Source organism: Phoca vitulina, unplaced genomic scaffold (assembly GCF_004348235.1).
Source record: "Phoca vitulina isolate PV1807 unplaced genomic scaffold, GSC_HSeal_1.0 scaffold40, whole genome shotgun sequence".
In the NCBI taxonomy this organism is placed as follows: Eukaryota; Metazoa; Chordata; class Mammalia; order Carnivora; family Phocidae; genus Phoca; species Phoca vitulina.
The window spans coordinates 2,643,450-2,667,287 of NW_022589743.1; the positions used below are offsets into that span (position 1 = coordinate 2,643,450).

Genomic DNA, 23,838 nt, shown 5'->3' on the forward strand with positions numbered 1-23,838 from the left:
CAACCAAGTGTAGAAATTGTCTAGCAAAACCCACGTGCTTCATTATCATGAGTGGTTAAGCCTTGTTATCACTGATCCATCTGGGACATGAAAGGGACTCAGAGACCTTCAATTTGTCATTCTGTCAGCCTAACAAGAACCTTTCCACCTTTCACTTTTCCCAGAGGCCAGCCATCCTCCTTGCCTCTAGTTCTGAACTTCGTAGTGCAGAAGGAACGTGTGGGGGAACTTGGTATATACATGGAACTTAGCACATGATTTGAGTTCTACTCCTTGTTCTGTCAAGGACTTTTGAAAGTTCATGTCAGCCTCAATTAGTTGAGACACAGAATCCAGTGCAGATTGTCTGGAGGAGTTTGGGATCCCACTAAAGAGGTGTGTTCTTAAAGGTGGTTCTTTTCCAGTCTTAACTGCAGAATGGATAGGCTGCATAGTATTTGTTACTTAATTCCAGATGCCATCTCAACCAAGGAAACAAAACCTAGTTTATACTTCGGGGGAGGCAGGGAAAAGGCTAAGGAGTTGGTGCTCTGCCTTTTGTTTTAAACACGAATTTAATCAGGCTAATTCAGTTGTCTTAAACCTTCCAGTTCTCAGCTAGGGGCTGAAGCAGTAATTTAAACAATGAGCCAGTGCCCCACAGCTGGGCCCCAAAGTTGCCCAGTCTGACCTGAGGCTATGCAAACAATAAATGGCAGGATTGGTCAAAGTCAACTAGGATTTAAAAATCCTTATGGGGTAGGGGCGCCTGGGTGGCTCAGTTGGTTAAGTGACTGCCTTCGGCTCAGGTCATGATCCTGGAGTCCCGGGATCGAGTCCCACATTGGGCTCCCTGCTTGGCGGGGAGTCTGCTTCTCCCTCTGACCTTCCCCCCCCTCATGCTCTCTCTCTCTAATAAATAAAAAAATCTTAAAAAAAAAAAATCCTTGTGGGGTAAACAGTGGCTCTGGTATTACCACAAACCACCAAGGTTACAATGCAGATCCAGATACGCTATTGAATATTTTAACACAAGCTATTTAACGTAAGCAACAACTACAGAACCAAATCATCAGTATATATCGTAAACATGATGTTTCAGCCTTGCCTCATAGTCCTGCTGCCTCACTGGCCTAAGGTTGGGGGGGGAAAAAAAAAGCCTTAGCGAACAGAATACTTGCTCTACCTGCCCCCCATAGAGCAGGACCAATTATGTTTTTCATCCCAGTGCAAGATGGTTTTATTTTGGATTTCATTTGCTTTCAATATTCAACCATTTATTCAGCGGGAAGCTCCCAAGGCCAAGGTCAATTAAAAGTCATCCACAGAAGAGAGCTGAGCAACTGTGAACACATTAGTTAGAAGAGCAGTAACTTCTGAAGAAAACCTCAATGCTAGACAGTCAAACCAACATGATATGCAGATCACAGATTGAGGATTGTCCCCGGAATCTTTAAGCTCCACCATCACCAAGCTTCCTTAGCCATACACAACACCCGGATGCGTCTGCCCAGATTGGTTCCTACTGCTGAAAAGCAAGATGAAGCCGAGATGCCTTCCTTTACTAAAGCTGAATGCTGGCCTGGTAGTGATACTTGTATTTCAGTTGTATGCTAGAGGAGGGGAAACACTGAGCCTGGACTTAGTTCAGTCCTATCAGCTCTAAATTTTAAACAAGATCTTTTTATCCTCACAAACGACCCAACTTGCAAACCAGATTAATACTAGTATCACAGAAACTGATCAGGTTAATTTGATCTCAAACAGAACCTGGGTCCATTCATAGTTTAGTATCTGGAGCCACTGTAGAAAATTGGGATTTCAGAGTTCCAGTTCCACCAAATTATTTTGGAGTAGCAGTTTCCTCTCATTTTCCCTTTCTCTGTGATGGAAATAGTGACTAGAACACACATTCCACTGTCACAGGCCATAAAGCTGTCCTGAGCATACGTGGCCAAACACCAAATGGCCATGTTAAAATCAAATTGAGCTGAGTTGGAATGAGTTCTAGAATATAAGATTGTATCTGAAAATAAATACTTAAAAACTCAACTATTAAAAATAGTTGTCCAGACTTTCAAATCACACTGAAAAGCAGAAATAATTATTCCTGAGCACTGTCGGCTGACAGATTGCCTCTGTGGTCATTTACTGTACTAACTTGAAACTCAACTGAAGACAGTGGAGGACACCTCAGATGGTGACTGGTCCCCAGATTAGTAAGCTCTTCTTCTGAAATAGCAACTAAGGTGATCCCGTCTCCTCTTCAACTCCCGGCTGAGGCGTCTCCGATGACGCAGCTCCACAGACGCCATCCAGCTCGCCTTTGTGCTGCCTGAAGAAACGCTCTCCGAATACCTTCTAAAACAGATGGAAGCTTTGTTGTGCCTCTGTGTAGCTTTTATTTCCAACATTGCTGCATGCATCTGTGGCTTCAACAAGCACTTGAGAAAATTTTATACCGAAACCCTTCATCTAGACACGTGACAGTTGGCTTTCAAAGATAACAAAATTGTGAAAATCTATCCTCACTTCAATTTTCATGCATGCATTATCAATTTCAGCATCTTCCCGGGGGGAAGAATGAGAGGGTTTTACAAGGGTTCAGGAATGCCAGAAATGGCAATTAAGTAGGTTCCAAAGGTTAAGACAAAAGCTTAATAGCACTCCATTCTGGACACACACCAAAGCTGAAGGCTAATTTCAGTGCATCTAATGAGGCAGAACAGAACCAGAACGTCTCTGCCCACCACACCCCAACTCATTCAACTAGCAGCTCCGCTGCCAACCCCAAGGACACACCCAGACCTCCACACAGAAAGGCTTCCTCCCGGGCTCCGCTTTACCTCATCTCCCCAAACTCCTAGGAGGCTCTTTTTTTTTTCTTTTTTTAAGATTTTGTTTTTAGGTAATCTCCACACCCAACGTAGGGCTCAAACTCACAACCCTGAGATCAAGAATTGCATGCTCTACTGACTGAGCCAGCCAGATGCCCCAAAGAGGCTTTTTGAAAAAAATATTTATGCATCAGTTTATTTGGAACAAATGCTTTGTACTAGTGAGTAAAGCTGATTTGATCTCAGTGGAAATCCCATTTTCCCTTTTAATAACAAGAACCTAGTTCCATTTTGGCTCTCGAATTATAAGCAGAAAATGATGTTAAGAAAGTGGGTAACATTTTAATTCAGTGATCAAACACGAGGCCAATTCCTGAAAATTTTAGAGTTGACTATTTAGCTAAAGTGACACAAGTCTACAAACTACATGAGCCAAGGGGCGCCTAGGTGGCTCAGTAGTTAAGCTTTTGCCTTTGGCTCAGTCACGGTCCCAGGGTCCTGGGATCGAGCCCCGCGTCGGGCTTCCTGCTCCCACTTCCCTTGCTTGTGTTCCCTCTCTGGCTGTCTCTCTCTCTGTCAAAGAAATAAATAAAATCTTAAAAAAAAAAAAAAATACATGAGCCACGAACTAAACCTAACTCAAAACCCATGTTTCCAAACATATCATAGTCTGAAAGTGCAAGCAGGTCAGAGTGCTAAATAAACTTTGAGCAATATGAAGACAATGATGTGACAAGCTTTACAATCTCTGGAGTAATTATAAATGTTCAATAAATATTTACTAAATAAATAATGATGAAACCACTCAAAGATTCAGGCCAGACATTAGATTTTCAAGCCTACAGGGTTCAAGAAATTAAACCATCAAACTGTGGAAGTTGCTTCCTTATAGGCTGAACCTACAAGGTAATGAAAGTCAGGGAGGGTTTTTGGTAATGCTTAATCAAGACAGAAATCAAAGATTATAAATCTATAGTTTTATTAAGACAAAAACTGACAATGTGGTATGAAGTTTACATTTAAACAAAGTTTCCACAGAAACCTAACACATGCCTAAAAAGATTTTACAATGGAGTTCTAGAACGCAGGTCTAGACGATGTCAAGAACTGATGGATCTCATGATTCAAGACAGCATTTTGGGTATTAGTTAATTCTTAGGATTAAAAAAATGTTTTGTTTTGTTTTGTGTTTTAAAGTGAACCACTGCCCCAGTATGAAAGTTTAATCTTCTCCTGAGACCAGGGCTTTTGAAATCCTTCCACTCTTGAAGTGATTCAGTGAACTTGTGCTGTCAGTGACTGAACCCTGCCACCAATGATTGATTTCAGAGTTCAAAGTTCAAACAACAGGCTCCAAGAGTTTTCCACCCTAAGAGCAGGGGCCTTTGTCTTTCTCTACTCGCCCACTTTCTATACTACCCTCTTCCCCTCCCCAAATACCTCAGCCAGTGGCGTGGATGGACAAGCTGATGTTTAAAACTTCGTAATTGGAAAAGAAAGGGTCTTCTTAACAATTTCAAGAATTAGCACCTCTAAGACAGAACAATCTGCCTATGTATACACTCCAATAAGACTTTTCCTCTTCAACCAGTTTCCATCCCCAAAATGGCAGCTTTGGTAACTTATTAACTGGCTTAGTCCTCTGTTGGGAACAGCATTAAGCTCAGCCAGGGAACACCTGGGCTTATAAGTTTCGGGCATTCACAGCTTTTAAACAGTCTCTCACAGTCCTCATTTAGGTTGCCAATGACATTTTTTTGAAAAGATAAAATATTCTGGACACAGAACCGAATCACCACAAGTTTGTTCTTTCCATTGTTTCACCATTTTCCCAATCAGGCCCCAAATTTTAACAAAAATGATCCTACCCATCTCTGTTCCTTCCCTCCCCCAACCCTCCCACCCCCAAATGATACACCAGTAATAGCCAAAAACTACACACATGCTACGCTGTAAAAATGCAGAGTTAACACTATTGGGAAGAAGGCTGTGGGTTGTGGAGATGCGCTTTGAAGATCTACAGTATCTTTTGCTCTCCCACACACCCATTCTGCAAGTTCTGTCCTTCATGGAAGGCCCTTTGCCTTTCTCAGCAAAGTACAGAATGGGTTGCCTTGCAACACTTCTCTTCCTTCCCCTCCACTGGGATGGGTGTGCCAACTACACAGCATGGAACGGCTTTAAAGCACTTGGGCTGCTGTAGGGCACAGAAACGATACTGACTCTTCAAAGGACATCTTCTCAAGCCACCTCTATGGTGTCAAGACAAGTAGAACTCCTTCCCTCCCCACTTGAAACCCAGTCAGATGTGACAGGGGCAGGTACTCAGGAGAGTTAATTCTTGTCATCTTTTTTGTCATCATCCTCCGAGGGGTAAGAATGCCACGTCAGCCTTTCCTCATAGAAGGATATGACCACCTGTGGGCACTTGACATTGGCTTCCTTGGCAGGGACTAGGTCAGCCTCATCAGAATTTTTCCTGCAGAACAAAGCAGAGAGACCTTGAGACCAGGTGCTGGTGGTCTCCTAACTTGGATAACACAAGGGATAGGGCTTTAAAAGTACTAATTCCAGAAAAGTAGCCTAGGGAAGGGTGATAACATGGCCCAAGCAGCATTTTGTCAAGTGACATCCTCAGAGATCTTCTGTTGAAAATCCTCTCTGGGTATCTTTGTTAAAAGCTAAGTCACTTAACTCAATCTATCACATCTGAACCTCTGGGCAAGGCCAGAAAAAAAAAAACCACGACTCTCAGATTCTTAGAGGGCAGAAGAGAGGCTTCCACACTCTTCCAAAAGCCATATCCCAGCTGCCGAAAGCCCATGGAGAGATCTTGGCTTTGTAATAGAATTTAATACCAGGTTGGATAGTAAGATTTAATACCAATAATAAGATTTAATACCATTGGCTCTAGCCAACACAGGTGGACACGTTCTCACTGACTCATAATTACACTGTTTAACATTACCAAATGCCATGCTCACACAGATATTCCACAACTCCCAGGTGCTTTGAAATGGTGCTTCAACACTGGGAAGTAGAAAATAAGGGACTGTTACATAATTTTCTATATTTTTCTGGATTTTAAAATGGTCTCAAAATTTGAAAATCACATACATATTACAAGGGACTTAGGAGTAAGGTCACTGGGAATCTCCTAGATGGGAGCAGTAGCATTAGGGTAGGTAGCAGTTATATGATGGGATCTCTGATGAGGCACCACCCAAAACTTCTAGAACTCAGCGAAAGATAAACCAAAGCCAGAGAGCCCAAAGAACCAGGGTTGACTAAGCTGGTAAGGTAGGTTTTTGAACAATGGACTGAAGAAAATGGGAGGGAAAAGGAGTATGATAGTATGGGAGCCTGAAGCAGGCTGCCCTTGTTGACAATAAAAACAACACTTTCTGAGGGAAGTTCATTCAGTCATTTCAGAGCAAAGAAATATTTGCTATTTTGGAAATAGACAAGTATCTCAACTCTCCAGGAAAATCACCTTAAAATGCACTTGGTTTTATAATCAACATCCAATCTTTTTATCTTAACCTGTAGAGTTACATTCAGGTATTATCTTTACAAATAGCAGTAATTCAACCACAGGAGTGTAATCTTAAACAATATGGAGATAGTATTGTCACTCAGACTGGTCACATGCAGACAGAGAAAATATATTCTAGTTGGACTATAAACCCTGCTATCAATCCTTTTCCCCCAGACGCACACCTTAAAAATGAACGTTTCTCCTATAGGCTAGCAATAAATCAGCTAAAAGGTCAGATTCAGTGAACATCTAGGGAATGCAAAATAAGAAAACAGTTTCACCTAACTGTGACATAGGCTTTCAGTAGTGTCAAAATTAGGCCTCTCTGGCCACCTTCTAAACCAGAGGAAGTAGTGTAGATGGGAGTTTCAGAGAAGGTTCTAGACTAACAAAGGACAAAATCCTTAGAATGATGCCTTAATTGGCAAAAGTTTAGAATCGAATGATCCTATGGGAGGGGGGGAAGCACAAGTATTTTTCAACAAGCAAGAAAAAGGAAAGCCTTCCTTTTGGACAGAGAACAGGGAAATTTTAGAGAATTTGGGGTTACAGTTCTTGTAACTCTCAAGACAAGTGTTTTCATTAAGCTGTTACGTGGAGTATTACTACCATTGCTATACTTCTAATGAAAAAAAAATAGCCTTGCTCTATGCTCAGTATAGTAAAGAGGACTTGCTGACCCCTACTGGCTGATCCTGGAATTACAGAATCTGCACAAAGTAGAAAGGATCTAACAACAATCAAGGACAAAGGAAGAGCTACAGAAATTCTTAACTAACCCTGAGAAGTTAACAGCACTTCTGATCCTGGGGCCAGCCCGATCTTTATTAAGGAGGTAGTACAAGGGGAGGGTGGTTCAATCACATTTCATTCTCCCCCTTCATTTACATAAGTGAAATGTGATCCTTCCTGTATCTTCTCCGTTCTGGATTTTCTCCCACCTCCTAAAAAACCGGGCAAAGATCTGAGAATCCTAAGGGCCCCTACCTGTAACTCATGAGTCCAGGTTGGCAGTCAGGCCGAGGGTCACTATCGAAGGACTATGTCATCTTAAAGATTTCACACTTGGGCGACTGGAATTTCGAAGGTCCAGCTCTTTTCCTCTGGCATGGAACAGATGGGGAGAAGAAAAAAACCACCACACAGAGCCACTGGCAGACTCACCATTTCATCAGGAACATGAGTTCTCCACTGGAGTCTGTAGCTCCAATAATCCGCTCTGGCTCCAAACCCCGGGCAAAGCCTCGTGGCTTTTCTGACTGTAAAAACCAGATGGATGGAACAACTTTAATTATATGGGACTGTTATCCAGACTGGAGTCACTCCTGCTTCTCTGATTAATATAATCACACTTTTGTCAATATTTCACCAATACCTTGGCTCCAAGTCACAGGCCTTTTTGCATCCTTGAGTGATTCTTCCATCAAGGTCTTGAGGTTTCCCCGTATGTAAAAAGGGACATACATCTCAAGCAAAATAAATTTTCACAACTGTTTCTTCACCCTCAGAAGATAACTTACTTTAAGGTACTGAATAGATGAACATAGCTATCTCACACCTATAATGATTACAACACTGAAAACTATCTACAAGAATGAATTTACTTGCACTTATTATTCTTGAACCTCAGATAAAATAAGTATAGATTATGTGGCTTTACCAGAGTGAACCCCCTAACACTTTGTAAGCATTAGCCTAAGATTCCAGAAGGAATGAGAGATGGCTGCTGAGGTCCAAGAAGCAGCCGAATAAAAGTCCTTAAATTTAAAAATTAAAAGGGCTTTCAGCTTCTTTGACAGCAGTAGGAATTCTGGACTAGTAAAAATTCTTCTCCCCTTACCTCTTCTTTCTTCTTCTTTGGTTTGCTCTCTTCTCCCTTATCTTCAGAATCAGAGTCAGCTTTGCGTTTGCCTCCCTCTGATTTATCTGTCTCATGTGCTGTTTTCTGTGACTGTAGAAACTCGGCAATGAGATCAGGGCAATCCAGGTTCTCTTCTGGCTCCCACGTGTTATCCTCACTGAAACCAGAGGGCACAGTGAGTCACACTTTCCATTCAAAGTTAGCACACTCATACTAAGGAGACGCACAGGATGACGAGAGCTGGTGTCCTTGGAAAAGAGGAGTTAATGATAATGAGTAACCAGATTTTGTCCAAGACCAAGAACTTGGTAATGCTGAAATTTCTTGGGGGTGGGGGGAGGTAGGGGACTTTTTAATACAAATTGAAAGCTTAGAAACTTCCTTCTTCAAAGGAAAATTACTCTCTTTGCATACTTTAATCAGTCTAAAGCTGCACATAAAACTGCTTCTCAGAAATCACTGTCTTGCATTATAGCACTTTGTACATGTAGACAGTTTTCCTAATTAGACTATAAGCCATGAAGGCCAGGCCTGGGTCACACTCCCCATCAGAGCACCCTAGGCCTTGCACATTACTAGACTCCTAAGAAATAGTCAGTGACTAAGTGAATGGATTTACCCAGGTTAATGAAACTTACTCTGAGAACCCCTTCCACTTTAGGAGGTACTCCACTTTGCCCTTTACCACTCGACGGTCAAGAACTTTTTCCACCACATATTCCTCTTCCTCCTCTTCTAGCACCTCCTCCACTTTCTTCTTGTTTTGTTTCTTCCCCATAGTGCCCGCCAGCTTTCTGGTCTAAAGGGTGACGCTGCTAAAGTGATAAAATAAAAAGGGCGTTAGGGCACACTTTTCTTGGTTAGGTGAATATGTGGATGGTTAGAAATCCAGGGACATCACTGACTTTAATAGCGTATGCTGCTTATATTAAGTGTTCTGCCCATTCAGCTTCAGTATAAAATAAAGTTTTCTGATATATTCAGCTAGAAAGTTAGTGCATAAACAGCCCCAACCAATCTCATAGCAAAACTTTATTCTTGCATATCCACTTAAAACTTTTATACCTATTCTAAGTTTTTTGTTTGTTTGTTTTTGTTTTTTAAGATTTCATTTATTTGTGAGAGAGAACAAGCAGGGGGAGTCCGGCAGGCAGAGGGAGAAGCAGGCTCCCCACTGAGCAAGGTGCCCGATGCGGGACTTGATCCCAGGACCCTGGGATTATGACCTGAGCTAAAGGCAGATGCTTAACCAACTGAGCCACCCAGGCGTCCCTATTCTTTCTAAATTATTACGTTCCCAATATCCCTTTAATATAGAGCATAGTATCTAAAAATATTAATTAAATTGGGGGCACCCGGGTGGCTTAGTTGGTTAAGCGTCCAACTCTTGTTTTCAGCTCAGGTCATGATCTTCACTCAGCGGGGAGTCTCCTTCTCTCTCTCCCTGTGCTCTTCCCCCCTGCTCACGCTCTCTCTCTAAAATAAATAAATAAATCTTTAAAAAAATATTAAATTGAAAGCAAGGCTCCTAAAAATAATGTACACACATCAGACTTATATACATATAACCTTCTGATCCATACCTCCGTATTACTGGACTTCAACTTTTACAGTGTAAAGTAGCTTGTCCTATTTATCAAACATCTGGCTTCATTTTTCCCCATTTCTTTGCATTGTTAAAACACCTCTCCTGAGTCTCCTTAAGGTTTTTTATGCAGCGTTTTCTGAACGCCAGCAATGATTTACAATCTGAAAGTTTCTTGTTAGTTTCTTATTCTACTTAGTTTATTTCTGAGGTGGAGAAAAGACTCCTAAAAATGCCAGAATGACCACAAAATCCTCTACACTGGGACAATGCAACAATCTGGAAAATGATAGGAAAAAAAGAGATCGTTATTACAGTAATAGAACCTAAGTTTATTCTCTTGTAAAATACATCTCCAGGCTGGGTGACTTCTAGTGCTTAAATTCTAGTTCCCTATGAATTTATTTTTAATCCTTCAAATAAAACAACTGTTGGTAGGCTTAAAGCCATTTGCTTACCAATTTGTGTCAGTAGGTGGCGCCATAAGATATCAATACAACAAAATGAGCTACAAAACTGGCCAAAATTTCTAATTGATGGATCACAGTTGCCCACAATGAGATACAAAGAATCAAGAGTATATAGCAGATAATCCAAGCCAAGAAAGTAGTTACTACCATGTCTGAAATTCAAGGCAATGCTGATTTGGGGTTAAACTGGTTGTTCCGAGCATCCTTGAGAAAGGGAGTCTTACTTAGCCTAAGTAGAAATTCTTCTAAACATACTTTAAAACGGGCATGTACAAAATGCTTTTTTAAAAAAGTCCATCTACAGACCATATGAAATATAACAAATTTTCATAAAAGTCAGGATCATCATATGAATCAGTTAAATTATCCACAAGAAGCTTTGGTTTATACCCTGAGATATTCCCATGTCCGCATACATGAGCAATGCTTACTTACTGAAACATCTGTTTTACTAGAAAATCTACACACTGCTGGATACTGGCTATTCAAGAGAATAAAGACATGGTTCTTGCTTTTCTGATGCTTAATGTCTGAAAAGAAAAAAGCAAACACCACTTTTACTTAAAGGTATTCTGAACTTTAAGATTTTATTTATGGGGCGCCTGGGTGGCTCAGTTGGTTAAGCGCCTGCCTTCAGCTCAGGTCATGATCCCAGGGTCCTGGGATCAAGCCCCGAATCAGGCCCCCTGCTCAGCAGGAAGCCTGCTCCTCCCTCTCCCACTCTCCCTGCTTGTGTTCCCTCTCTCACTGTCTTTCTCTGTCAAATAAATAAATACTTTATAAATAATAAATTAAATAAATTAATTAAATAAATAAATACTTTATTTGACAGAGAAAGAGAAAGAGAGCGCACAAGAGGGGGAATGGCAGGCAGAGGGAGAGGGAGAAGCAGGCTCCCTGCTGAGCAGAGAGCCCAATGTGGGGTTAATCCCACCTGGGATCATGACCTGAGCAGAGGGCAGAGGTTTAACTGACTGAGCCACCCAGATGCCCCAGGTATTCTGAACTTTTGCAGAGTGGCACAAAACAATGTTTTCTGGAGTGCTTTTAGTGTGGTCTAAGGCAACACGCAAGGCCCCTGTCCACAGAAGGATTCAGAACAGTTCTCAGATAAGAGGCATCTTTTCAACACTCTTCCTCTCCACTTACATACTGAAGAATCTGCTTTGCTTTCCTTCCCTCCCCAACCTCTCTATTTTTTAGAGAAAATACCACACAAGTCTTCCCTTCCGTCTTTTACTGATCAGACTAACCAGGGCACTGAATGTAATCTGGCTAATTCTTGGCTAGCTTCACTGTGCCTCTGATTCAGAGGCTGTGTGTGCTTCTTTGTGGAGGGAGATAATTTCATGTTTTCAGAATTCTAACTGCCATATGACAAGTATTATTTTATGAGGAAAGAAAAATTTAGTTTTCCTTTTGGATAAATGCAGTTGTGTTTCCTCCCAAGAACAAGTGCTATTCCTTGCTTCCTTCCACTATGAGTTGAAGGAGTAAGCAGGATTCATCCTCAGTCTTTGGTTAACGTGTGGAGAAAAATAAATTGACAATCACCTTAGATAACAAAGGGTACCACAACTCTCTATACATTAATTTGGACTTAGAAATTGGAAGATACTCCCTTTCTCAATAGGTGGAAGTGGAAGGAAAACAATGGGTTACAGACAATCCAAAAACAGTAACTGTCCCCTAATAACCCCTCTACCAAGTAATTAAATTTAAGAAAGTAGAGGAAAGGCATTCTATCATTATGGCTTCAAAATTCAGAGCTATTCAAGGCCCTGTGTTATCTACATTAATAGCTATATTTGTCTTACTCACAAAAAGCAGCAGCACTGAATACTGCCCATCCTATCCTGCTACTATGAACCAAAAGGGTCAGGACAGCTTCTGGTTTGTCTCTAGCTACTCTACAGGGCCTACTCTATCTAGCAGGCCTCCTCTCCTTGTATCATTAACCTGGTCCCAAGGAGGAAGAGTCAAGGGACAAAGAATATATCCTTTAGGTTAAGTAAAGAAACCCCCCCAAATGGGGAAATCTAAAGTGAGACCTCTTTATTTTCTTTACTCACTTAACTCATTGTCTTAAGAGCAACTCAAAAAAGTGAAGAATGTAGAAAACAGACTCCTGCTTCTCTCTGGGCTTTCTTATCTGGCTCATCCCAGCATCTACCTCAGGTACCGGATTCTTCATATTGGAGATTCTCAGCCAGGCTTCCCAACTTGTTTTCCCCTTATTTATAGGTAGTTCTCTAGGGTCCTGAATAAGCTGTTTGTCAAAATCAGTGAAGTAGATTAAAAATGCAACCCACTCTTTCTAGAGAATCTAGCACCTTCAGATAAGCCAAGAGCCCCCTTAAATATTATAACGTGCCGATTCTCAGTTTCTGTATGGATTATTTTTTTAAAAAGATTTTATTTACTTTTTTGAGAGAGAGAGAGAGCATGAGTAGCGGAGGAGCAGAGGCAGAGGGAGAAGCAGACTCCCCACTCATGACCTGAGCCAAAGGCAGACACCCAACCGACTGAGCCACCTAGGTGCCCCCCAAATGGATTATTTCAAGAGAAATCCTCTTTCCCTGAACATAGTAGCCTCCAAACACTAGCGGGGGCATCCAGAAGGAGGACTCTCAATTGGAATTGCTTGGCAAGGAAATCTCAAAGTAACTCAATTCAGTGTAGTAGCACAACGGAAAAATGCCTTTCATCAACACAATTTGCCATTTCCCCCTAAGCATCCTGGCACCAAAAGTGCCATAATCAAAAAAAAAAAAAAAAAAAAGAAAGAAAGAGAAAAGAAAAAAAAAGTGCCATAATCATTGAACAAAGAGTCAAAAATTATGACAGAACATCACAAGAGGTGTACGTTAAGGGTGAACTCAGAAATCTTAGTCCTTGGACAAGTCCCCTTAAGGCGATGTTGCAGACAAAACCACCTAGAGTTACCCTAAGCTGCTATAACTTTTATCAAAATAATTACTGGCGGGGGCACCTGGCTGGCTCAGTCGGTAAAGCATGTGACTCTTAATCTTGGGATTGTGAGTTTGAGCCCCACGTTGGGCTCAAAATACACAAATAAATTTACTGGGTCTGCCACAGTTTAAGCTGCCTAGAAAAATACACTTATATTGAAATTTAGTTTACAAAGTGCTACCTCATTTGTTGTTGTTGTTGTTGTTTTAAAGATTTTATTTATTTATCTGACAGAGAGACACAGTGAGAGAGGGAACACAAGCAGGGGGAGTGGGAGAGGGAGAAGCAGGCTTCCCACCGAGCAGGGAGCCCAATGTGGGGCTCGATCCCAGGACCCTGGGATCATGACCTGAGCCGAAGGCAGACGCTTAACGACTGAGCCACCCAGGCGCCCCAAAGTGCTACCTCATTTGATCCTCGAAACCATCCCATGAAACAAGCCACTCAGATGTTACTGACACCTCATAGATAACAGAACATTTACACACAATAAATCACCTAAGGTCACACAATTAACAAAGAGCATAGCACCTCAGTAAGGACATCTAGCAAGGCTGAGCTAAAAGCCCTGCTGCACACACAGAACTAGGAGCTAGCCACACATCTGTAGGGAGAACTTCCCTTCAACCTGTACAAGAACAGGACAGAGATTTCTTTCTTCCTTTTTTTTTTTTTTTTTAGTATTTTATTTATTTGAGAGAGAGACCATGAGCAGGGGGAGGGACAGAGGAAGAGGGAGAAGCAGACTCCCTGCCGATGCAGGGACTCGATCCCAGGACCCCGAGGGATCACGACTCGAGCAGAAGGCAGACGCCTAACCAACTGAGCCACCCAGGCGCCCCAGGACAGAGATTTCTTTAAATGGATCCTCCCTACAATTTGTCGTCAGTAAATAAAAAGTGACTGATAATGATTTTCTTTCAGAAAAGACGTTGTAAGGTATGGCTATTAAAAAACCAATGATTCTTAATTGGTTACTGGAATACAAAGGTATTCATTGTTAATTAAATCAGCAGGCAGTAACAAAGCCTTGGTTGTCAGCGCCCCAGCAAGTCTTTGGAGTCTTAAATTCACACATGATAGACGGTGCGGAAATTTTGAAGTACCTACACCAAGTAGGCTGGAGAGAGTACTAAGAAAATGCCAATTTTAAGAAACCAAAATTCATCTAGAGTGTCCCAATGAATCCAGGGATGGTGTAAATCTGAAGCAAGAGTCACGAACTCATAGCACTTTCAAGAGGAAAAAAAAAAAAGCACTGTCCTGATTCCCCCTCCACACCCTCCACCAGGACGTAAGAAGCTAGAAAAGAGAGAGGAACGATGCTACTTGAAAGCAGAAGGCCGTACAGTATCAGATACAAGATAAGGCATTTTGTTTTGTTTTTGAGGAGCTGGTACTTATTTCTTGCCAGCCTGAAAGATCAAATTCCAGATGTCAGGACAGGTAACAATCACAGAGACCTCTGAAACCAAAGCAGTAGGGCTTTGAGCTAAATGCTAAGGAGCACTCAGAATGTTGGGTCTGGTGAGGTGACCATCTTTACTAAGAAAGAATTCACAGGAAAGCAGACCTTGAGGAGAGAACTTTCAGCTATAGAAGAATCAGAATCCCCCATGGAGTTTATAAATAGACACCCAGATCCAATGACATAGAAAGTAGGGTGTGCATTATTTTTAAGAAATAGTTTTTCGGGGTGCCTGGGTGGCTCAGTCGTAAAGCGTCTGCCTTTGGCTCAGGTCATGATCCCGGGGTCCTGGGATCGAGCCCCGCATCGGGCTCCTTGCTCGGCAGGAAGACTGCTTCCCCCTCTCCCACTCCCCCTGCTTGTCGTTCCTGCTCTCAAGATCTCTCTATCAAATAAATAAAATCTTAAAGAAATACTGTTTTTCTATCTGTAATATAATACATGTATTCATATTCAATTACAAAAATATTTTATGTAGGAAATCAAAATTCCTTGGTCCAAAACCTGCCAAAGCCTGTTCTCATTCTTTTATACATAAACTAACACAGATATACATTAAGTGAAAATAGATTATTATAATTCTACAACTTGCCTTTTTATAGAACGTAGTGCATCTTTCACACTGTTCCATATAGATCTCCATTCATAACAAGCTGCACAGTATTCCATATTGTAAGGACATACCATACTCTAACCATCACCTAGTGACGAAAATTTGGGTTGTTTCCAATTTTCTATTATTACAAACAATGTTGCTTTGACCATGGCATCTGCATCTTTAAAATCTTCTTAGGTGATCTGTGTGACTCTTTGATATTAGGGTCATGAGTTTGAGCCCCACGCTGGGCATACAGTTTACTTAAAAATAAATAAATAATATAAAATTAAAAGCTCCTTAGGTGATTTAATGCATATCCTTGCATAAAAGCGATTGCTGTAAGAGGACTGGCAGAAACTACATTCCTCAGGTGAAATGACACACATTATTACAGACATAAATCAATTCTTAGAGTCAGCTAAAAGGCAGGTGAACATTTTACTTTCTTTATAGAATTGAGAATAAGGTTGGAGCAATAAACTGATGCTCTTGAAAACAAAACCTTCTCTATATCACATTCAGCATTATTCAATCTAGACCCTTTCTGCAACAGCAATGAAATTGGAAGAGCACTGCCTGAAGGATCGTCATAGTTCCTCTCACCAGAAGAAAGCTAGTATGAGGACAAGATGGTTATCTTTCCTGTCCTTACCTCTCAAAACAACTTTATACCTACAGGCAGTTATATATATTTATTAAATAACTCGATTTCCTAATAAGTAAAAAAAAAAATAGGTGTAACAACCCTCATGGGATTCCTGAGGTGAATTTTTATGACCTTCTGGTATTATCTATTTATGTATTTGCAAATATGTCCTATTTCATTAGATTATTTACTGCTTTAAGCTTAAAGATAGCTTTCTGAAACCCAATGCATTAAGAACTCAATAAGAAAACTGCACTTCCATCCTGTGTGTATGGTTGAAATTCATGGCTTAGTTTTTAAAACCGGGGAGCAGCTCCAGAACACACTCAAGAAGGACCCAGGTCTGGCTGTTATGAAGGAACCAATAATTATGAAAGAGAGAAACCAAGATCTCATTTCTAGATGACCAAGACAGAAGAGCTGCCAGAAACTGAAAAATCACACTTCATATACCTAAAGTGTAGAAAATTTCTTGTGCTCTTCCTTTTAACTGGCCCGCACAGGAAAATAAAGTAGCACTACTCTTGTAGTAACTGGCAAAAGGAATATATCTTCTTATCAAGAAAGATAAGATGGGTGAGAAAGGAAGTAAATTCTGAATACAATGGAAAATTTCAACCATTTGAATTGTTGAAAGAACTTTAAGATTTCTGAAAATCAGTATAAATACCAAAAATCAGTTTTGATGATGCAAACAGTAAAGCTCTTAACAAACTTCAGAAGTTGTGATTTCAGGCTCAGCATTTACATATTAACTTTTTAAAAAAAGCCAATTAAATGAACAATGGTCTAAGAATTCACAGTGCGTTTACTGAGCTCAAGACAAAAGTGACAACCATCCTTGATTTCTCTCCACTTATCCTCCGCATCTAGCCTCTTACTAAATCCTATTGAGTTTGTATCTTAAATTTCTTTTCTTTTTTTTTTGGTAAATATCCTTCAATTCATACATTTTTTTAGGCCTACTACTTCCATCCTATCGCAAGCTAACATCATCTCTTGACTGGGTAACTCCTAACCCTAAGTATCTCAATACTAGCCACTCATTTAAAATGCAGATCTCTTCATATCATTATCTGTGAGCATCTGAGCTGAAGACCACTACACCTAACCTATCAATCACAATTACCTTGATCTTTGACCCATTCTTTCACTTGACTGCTTCCCTTACCTAAAATGTCAGGGTCAGAGCTTCCCTGAGGCCCCAGACTAGGTTTACGTTTTATTAATTCTTCCTACGAACACCTTCCTACAGTATTCATCATTTAGCAATTATCTATTGGATACCTATTATGTGTAAGGTGCTAGACAAAGGGGGTGAGCAGGAGAGACAAAAATCCCTGGTCTCTTAGGATTTATATTCTAATGTGGACGAGTTGAGCATGAGTGGGAGTATGTGCATGCATGCATGTGCAGGCAGAGCAGGGCACAGACGATACGCAAGAAGGTATTAGTGATAAATGCTATAAAGAAAGTAACTTTAGATTAACATTTAAACAGAACCCCAATGACAAGACAACTTGGCAAAAATCAGAAAAACACACCAAGTTGAGGGAATAGTTGGTTCAAAGTCCTAAAGTGAGAAGAGCTTGCTTTATCTGAGGAACAGAAATGTGACCAGGTAGAAATGAGACCGAAGGAATGGCCAGTAAGGACCAGATGATAATTATTGTGCGTATCACTCCCCACATCACTCCCTCTTTCATCTAGCTCCTTTTTCCCTTATTTTCCTTCTGCCTCTTTTGCCTCTAGCTTAGGTTTAAGACCTAGGCATTAATGACCATAAAAGTTTTTAACTACAGCTCCTCCAGCGTTTAATACTATCTATTTAAAACCAAATAAAATCAATAAGCATTTACTAAAAGCCTGGGTGGCAACATAGGGTGACCAAGTCCCTCTGGCGAAAGCACTGACAGTTGCACATTGAAGGGACCCTCTCACACCCAGACAAATGGAGCTGGTTGTTCAGGCCAGCAGGCTGTGCGGCCACACAGGCAGCACAGGCTTCTGAGAATCCCTTAGTGGGTAAGTAGGAACAACAACTAACACTTACTGAACACTTACAACTGAATGTATATAGGGACGCCTGGGTGGCTCAGTTGGTTAAGCGTCTGCTTTCGGCTCAGGTCATGATCCCGGGGTCCTGGGATCGAGCCCCAAATCGGGCTCCTTGCTCAGCAGGGAGCCTGCTTCTCCCTCTGCCTCTGCCTCTCTGCCTCCCACTGCTTGTGCTCTCTCTCTGACAAACAAAAAAACCCACTTAATGTATATAAAGGCATTCAATCCTCATGGCAACTCTATTAGACCCATTTCACAAATGAGAAAACTAAGGCTTATGAAGATTTCCCAAAGCCCCTAGAGCCAGGCCTGAAAGATAAAAACATACAAAACAATGCAAGTTGAACTTTATTTCAGTAAGAGAAATGGTAAAAGTGTATAATAATTAGCAAAAGAAACATAAGCAAGAATAGCCACAAAAGCACTACAGGGACTTGGAAGAATAAATGGACAGGGTGATTAGGAAAGGTTTTGAAAAGTTAGGATTGAAGCCAGGCTCCAACAGCATTTGAAAAGGTGGACTGAGGAGGGCAATTTGGCCCAAGGAACCTTTGTGAACAAAAGCAATGAGGCACATCTGAGGTAGACGGTGTGTAAACCAGTTTGGGCGGAGCAGACTGAATAGGAAAGTGGCAGGTAACTGCTAAAAAATTTTCTGCAAGGTCCCTCCTCCTCAAAACAAAAACCAACTCCTCAGTGCAACATCTAGCACCCTTTGGTTCCAACCATTTCATACTTCTACTCGCTCACAAAACCTACACTCCTGTCAAAACTATAACCTGAACATGTCCTGCACATTTCCTCCATGCAAGGCTTTGCTCATTAAGAAGTGTTCCTGTCCAACACCAACAGTCAAAATCCTAGCCATCCTTCAAGACCGAACTTAAATGCTACTTCTTCCATGAAGCCTAGTCAAATATTATTTCTCTTTTCCTTGTGGTTCCTAAAGCATTTTGTTTCTATTTTTACTCAATTAAAGGCAGGTCGGAGCCCTGTGTAACGTGTTGAACCTTCCTTGTATGGACAGTAAGGATGGATGTCTCAGACTCCAAAAATCAGGGACTAGAAGTCCAAAGCTGTTAGTGTTTTAGAGAATGATCAGTAAGAGGAATCTCATCTGCAAGCCCAAATGGAAAACAAGAAGTACTTCTTTGCTGAGCATTAGCAACTACATACCAGTCATCAAAAGGCAGGTGAAGGCATGTGTGATATATACTTCATTTGTAGTCCTCTTGACTCATATTTCTAAACTGCCGTTAGTCTGTTTGTTAGCTATGGCTGTTTGGGAGGCAAATGCTTTCCAGATGGAAAACTTTACTGAGTAGAAAACAAGAATTCGTGCCACATACCCAGTGAGCAGGAGTTTCATTTTTAAAGGAATACCTGCCCTTGAATTCCAGGACCAGGACTAGAATACTGGTGTGTTAATAAAATTAGAATTTCATCTGAGAAGTGTCCAGAAACTTGGCTAACCCCTTTCAGTATGCTGATGTGGATGAACCGACACACACAGCTTTGGGTTGAGGGGCCACAGGGATGTGCAAATATTAGTAGGACACAGTGATAAACCGGAAGCAAGTCTTTTAGTTTAAGAGGACATAAAAATGATTAGAAAGCTAGACCAGAACTATGGCTAAGTTGGAGTTAAAAGCAGAGACCAAAGCATTCAAAGATAAAACAAAACCAGATTATTGACACTAACCTCTCAAATACCACAGTTCGGTTAGGCCCTCAATGTGTTAGCTATTATTAAAGAGAAAGGCACAATTTCACATTTAAATTAGGTAGCTCCTTTTTGGTCAGCAAATATAAAAGCTAAAGGCAGTGAAGATTTAATACAAGTTATTCAATTCAAATACTGACATGATCTGAATTTTGTCCATATTTGAATAACTTCTCCAATTAACCCTGGAAAGGCTATTCAGTTTTTCAGTAGACATCACTATCTGGAAACACTATTTATTTAACTTTATGCAAAGAATCCAAAAGATTTTTCAAGATACTTTCAAAACAAAATATTCAAACTATAGCTTGCTGTTGAAACCTAGAACCTGGGGCCTCTCCCAGACCTTGCCTAAGGTATTTAAAATTGTCACTTGCACAATCTACATACCAAGGTGAGTATATTAAAAACAGAGGCTACGACAAGCATGCCAAGGGCAACAGTTATAGTCTGCCCAATGTCATTGATCAAAGACAGGAAAGCTAATTATTTAAGTGCACATTAACTCATTCTGCTAGCACATGGAATTCTAAGAAAGATCTCAAAGCCATATCCATTCATTCAACAATCTGAATGACCTACTATGTGCCAGACATTTAGAGGAACAAGAGGCATAGCCCTATTTTATGTGAGCCCATATACTAGCCATTATTATTTTGTTCCAAAAACTCTTCAGAGAAATAACCTACAAAATGAAAATCTATCGGGCGCCTCGATGGCTCAGTCGTTAAGTGTCTGCCTTCGGCTTGGGTTATGATCCCAGGGTCCTGGGATCAAGTCCCACATCAGGCTCCCTCCTCAGGGGGAAGCCTGCTTCTCCCTCTCCCGCTGCTGGTGTTCCTGCTCTCGCTATCTCTGTCTCTGTCAAATAAATAAAATCTTTAAAAGAAAAAATGAAAATCTATCAAGTCTAATGCACAATCTGTTATATCACCAGAGGTAGTATATAAACAAGGTGAGATTCTGATGAAGAAACTACTAAAAAAATGACAAAACGCATCAATTCTCTTTTTAAATGGTATGAACTCAAAAAGAAACATTTTCCTAGTCCCTAAAATGGACACAAGATATAATGGTTGCTTTTTATTTTTTTAAGTTTATTTATTTGTAAGTAATCTCTACACCAACGTAGGGCTTGAGCTCAGGACCCAGAGATCAAGAATCACATGCTCTTCTGACTGAGCCAGCCAGGCGCCCCTATTTAATGGTTGCTTCTTTTCAGATGTTTGGTTAGAAAATTATCCGTATCCTGCACTTAAAAACGCAGAAGGCTAGGGTATCCTTACTTGGTCCCTTTCCACCAAGAAGCTAGAAGCACCAGACTACACACTATTTACATCTTTAAAGAAAAAAACAATTTAGGCTACAGCAGCCAATGAAGAAAAATGGCACCAAAGGGAAAACTGGAAATGAATGAGGGTCCTGAACCTGCCCTAAAGCTTTATTAAGGTGTGACCAGTTCCAACAAGTTTCCCACTCATTCATATTACTTACAATACAAGTGTCTGTAAGCACCTAGGGAGGAACACAGGTACTAATTTCCCCACTGTATTCGTCCTTCCATTCCAAAACCTTGGAGCTTTTCAGAGCTATTCCAAACTGCTGAAAGGATTCTTAATACAACTGAGGAGGCTATCTTACTCCAGGCCAGAGTTTCCAGTATAATTGACCTTTTTGTAAACTCCACCTCAATCGAGTTAAACCAATACAAGTCTGTATATAAGGCCATCCATGAAAACCCTTCATCTGAAGCTTCGAAGAAGTATTGCTCATTTCGTATTCAAATTTTCCAACAACAAAGAAAGGCTGGCTAAAAAATCACAAGAGCCTAAGAAATAAATCTCACGATCTCACTAACTTTTCCTCCTTGTCTCCCCATTTCCCACATCATCTCACAGTCTCTCTCACTAACTTAATTCCTTAAGTATGAACTCACCTAGACGCTTCTACAATTTCACTGTCCTTTGTGACCAGTGACGACCCCAGATAACAACTTACGGACTGTGAATCAAAGCAAGCGCTGCACTGGGGCTGTTTAACTCCCTGAAGGAATCAGAGTGAAGATAGCAGAAAATCCGGAAGAGGGAAAAAATCTTGTTTTGTACTTTCTTCACACATTATTCTTACAGCCTCCCCACTGTGTGAGGACCCATCAAGAAGCAAAGGCGGCCAGTTTTCCCCTTTCACTCCTTACAGAAACACTCTCGGGGCCTCCGCCCTACTTACCCTAACAGCTCCTCCCCCTCTAGATCCAAGCCGGGCACAGAACTGCCCCTCCCTCTCCTAGCCCCCTCTCCTGTTTAACCAACAGGTCTCCTCCCCAAGTAGCACACCTTGGGCTGCCCAGCCCCCTCTACGATTTCCTCGAAGTTACTTCTCCGTAGCCCGGCGGGCGAAATTCCGCTGGCAGCCCCGGCCGGACCCAGTATTCTCAGGTTGCGTTCGAAACCGAGGGTCTCGCAGCCGTCAGCCCTCCCCACGCATGTCCAAGCACCAAGGCTGCCCAGCCTGTCCCCTTCCCAATTTACTCAAGTGTTTCCTCCCCAGCCCAAACCGGCAGCCGCCCACCCGACCCACGCAGCATTGTCCTGGTCTACTCAGGCCCCGAGGAGCGACCCGCCAGGGCTCGGCCCACCCCGAATCGCCTCTATCTCGTGTTCAGAGTACGCTGCCCGCCCCGCCCTCTCCATCCTTCTCGCGCCCGGCGCCCGGACCCCCTGCACCCGGCGGAGAGCTCGGCGCGGAAGGGCGCGGGACCGGGCGCGTTCCCCGCTCCCAACCTCCGCCACAAGCGCGCGCGGCCCCTCACCCAGGGCTCCCGCCGCCGCCGCCACCGCGCGCCTCCCCCCCGCTTCCCCGCCTCTAGCGGGCTCTTCACCTCAGAGCAGCGCCCAAGAGCCCGAGAGGAATCGGTGCCGCGCTAATGGCGCGTCGCGTCGGGCCGGCCGGGGGAGTGGCGCCCAGAAAAGCAACAAGCCGGTGGCCGCAGTCGACCCCCTCACTGAAGCGGCGTACCGCAGGCCCCGGCCAACGGCCCTCCCCTCAGCCGAACAAAAGAGCCTCGCACTCGGCGCTGCCCGCCGCCCGCATCGCGCAGGCGCGACGACCCTCCGCACAGCGGTATGGGACTCGAAGTCCGTCCCAGACTACAAGACCCGAAGTGCTGCGCGCGTCCCGCGCCTCTAGGCGGAGTTTGCGAGGGTTTCAGGGAGTTTTAGTTTTTTAACTGCAAGCGCCGGAGCGAGTGTAGTTTAGAACGTTGCCGCCTAGAGAATTAGAACCTGCGGTTTTACAAGCGAGCCCCATGATGCTTGGTGCGAAAAATCAACCACTTCGGGACAGTAATTCACATCCTCGAAATTTTTTAATCGAAATAGGTTTCTCACCAGAGATTTATCGAATCTCCAATAATCTCCGTAATCCTCAGTTTCTGCCTCAGATCCTACTTCCCCTTCGAGGTCTTAGACTAGGTTAAGTCCCCCTGGTAGTTGTCATGGCATCCTGAACTTCCCTTTTTCATTGGCTGTGCCAAGGGAGAGCTCTAGTGCAGAACCCCCTTATCTCCCATGAGCACTCCTCACCCAGCCACCTCCCAAAACATAGAAATAAGTAAAAATCACTCTTGTTATTCTTTGAGACAAACGGTTTAGTTCTGATTTCAACTATATCGCTGTCCCCAGATATGTTCATATTGGAAATTCAGTCTCTCACGTCATTCACCCCACTTTATGGTCATTAGTTAATATCTGCTGTTCTCGAAACTCCCGTTAAGGGTAGAAATTTCGCCTTGTGTTGTTCACCACTCTACACCTGGTGCCCAGTACAGTTCCTGGCATGCAGTTGTCAAGCAATATTTGTTGAATAAATGATTAAGTGAATTAATGAAATGTTCTCCTATCTGATGGAAAAGTGGGGGTGATTAACCTTTCCTTCATCTCTTCACATCAGATTTATGGGTTTTGTTTTTTGTTTTTGTTTTTCTCTTCTGTCTCTCCTTTATTCTTCTTTTTTCTATATAATCAGGAACTAAATAGAACTACCAGGGGTGCCTGGGTGGCTCAGTGGGTTAAACATCTGCCTTCAGCTCTGGTCATGAGGTCAT

The 23,838-nt window shown here is 42.1% G+C and overlaps 1 protein-coding gene across 1 annotated transcript; it reads right to left on the reverse strand.

The window, feature by feature from the left end:
• Nucleotides 1-4,725: 4,725 nt before the first annotated feature.
• CBX1 (chromobox 1) lies at nt 4,726-22,834 on the reverse strand. The gene is made up of 5 exons (XM_032428998.1): nt 22,615-22,834; nt 8,854-9,030; nt 8,195-8,372; nt 7,519-7,613; nt 4,726-5,295 (listed from the first exon to the last, which is right to left on the reverse strand). The coding sequence occupies exons 2-5, from the start codon at nt 8,991-8,993 to the stop codon at nt 5,151-5,153; spliced, it is 558 nt and encodes a 185-aa protein (XP_032284889.1). The 5' UTR covers nt 8,994-9,030; nt 22,615-22,834; the 3' UTR covers nt 4,726-5,150.
• Nucleotides 22,835-23,838: the final 1,004 nt, after the last annotated feature.

What these genes read in the sequence shown, in the direction of transcription:
- CBX1 (XM_032428998.1), bottom strand. Translation starts at nt 8,993, where the DNA reads ATGGGGAAGAAACAAAACAAGAAGAAAGTGGAGGAGGTGCTAGAAGAG. An exon ending in AAGTGGAAGGGGTTCTCAGA is followed by an intron (nt 8,373 to 8,853) that starts GTAAGTTTCATT and finishes CTCTGGTTTCAG; the next exon opens with TGAGGATAACACGTGGGAGC. An exon ending in CTCATGTTCCTGATGAAATG is followed by an intron (nt 5,296 to 7,518) that starts GTGAGTCTGCCA and finishes TTTGTTCTGCAG; the next exon opens with GAAAAATTCTGATGAGGCTG.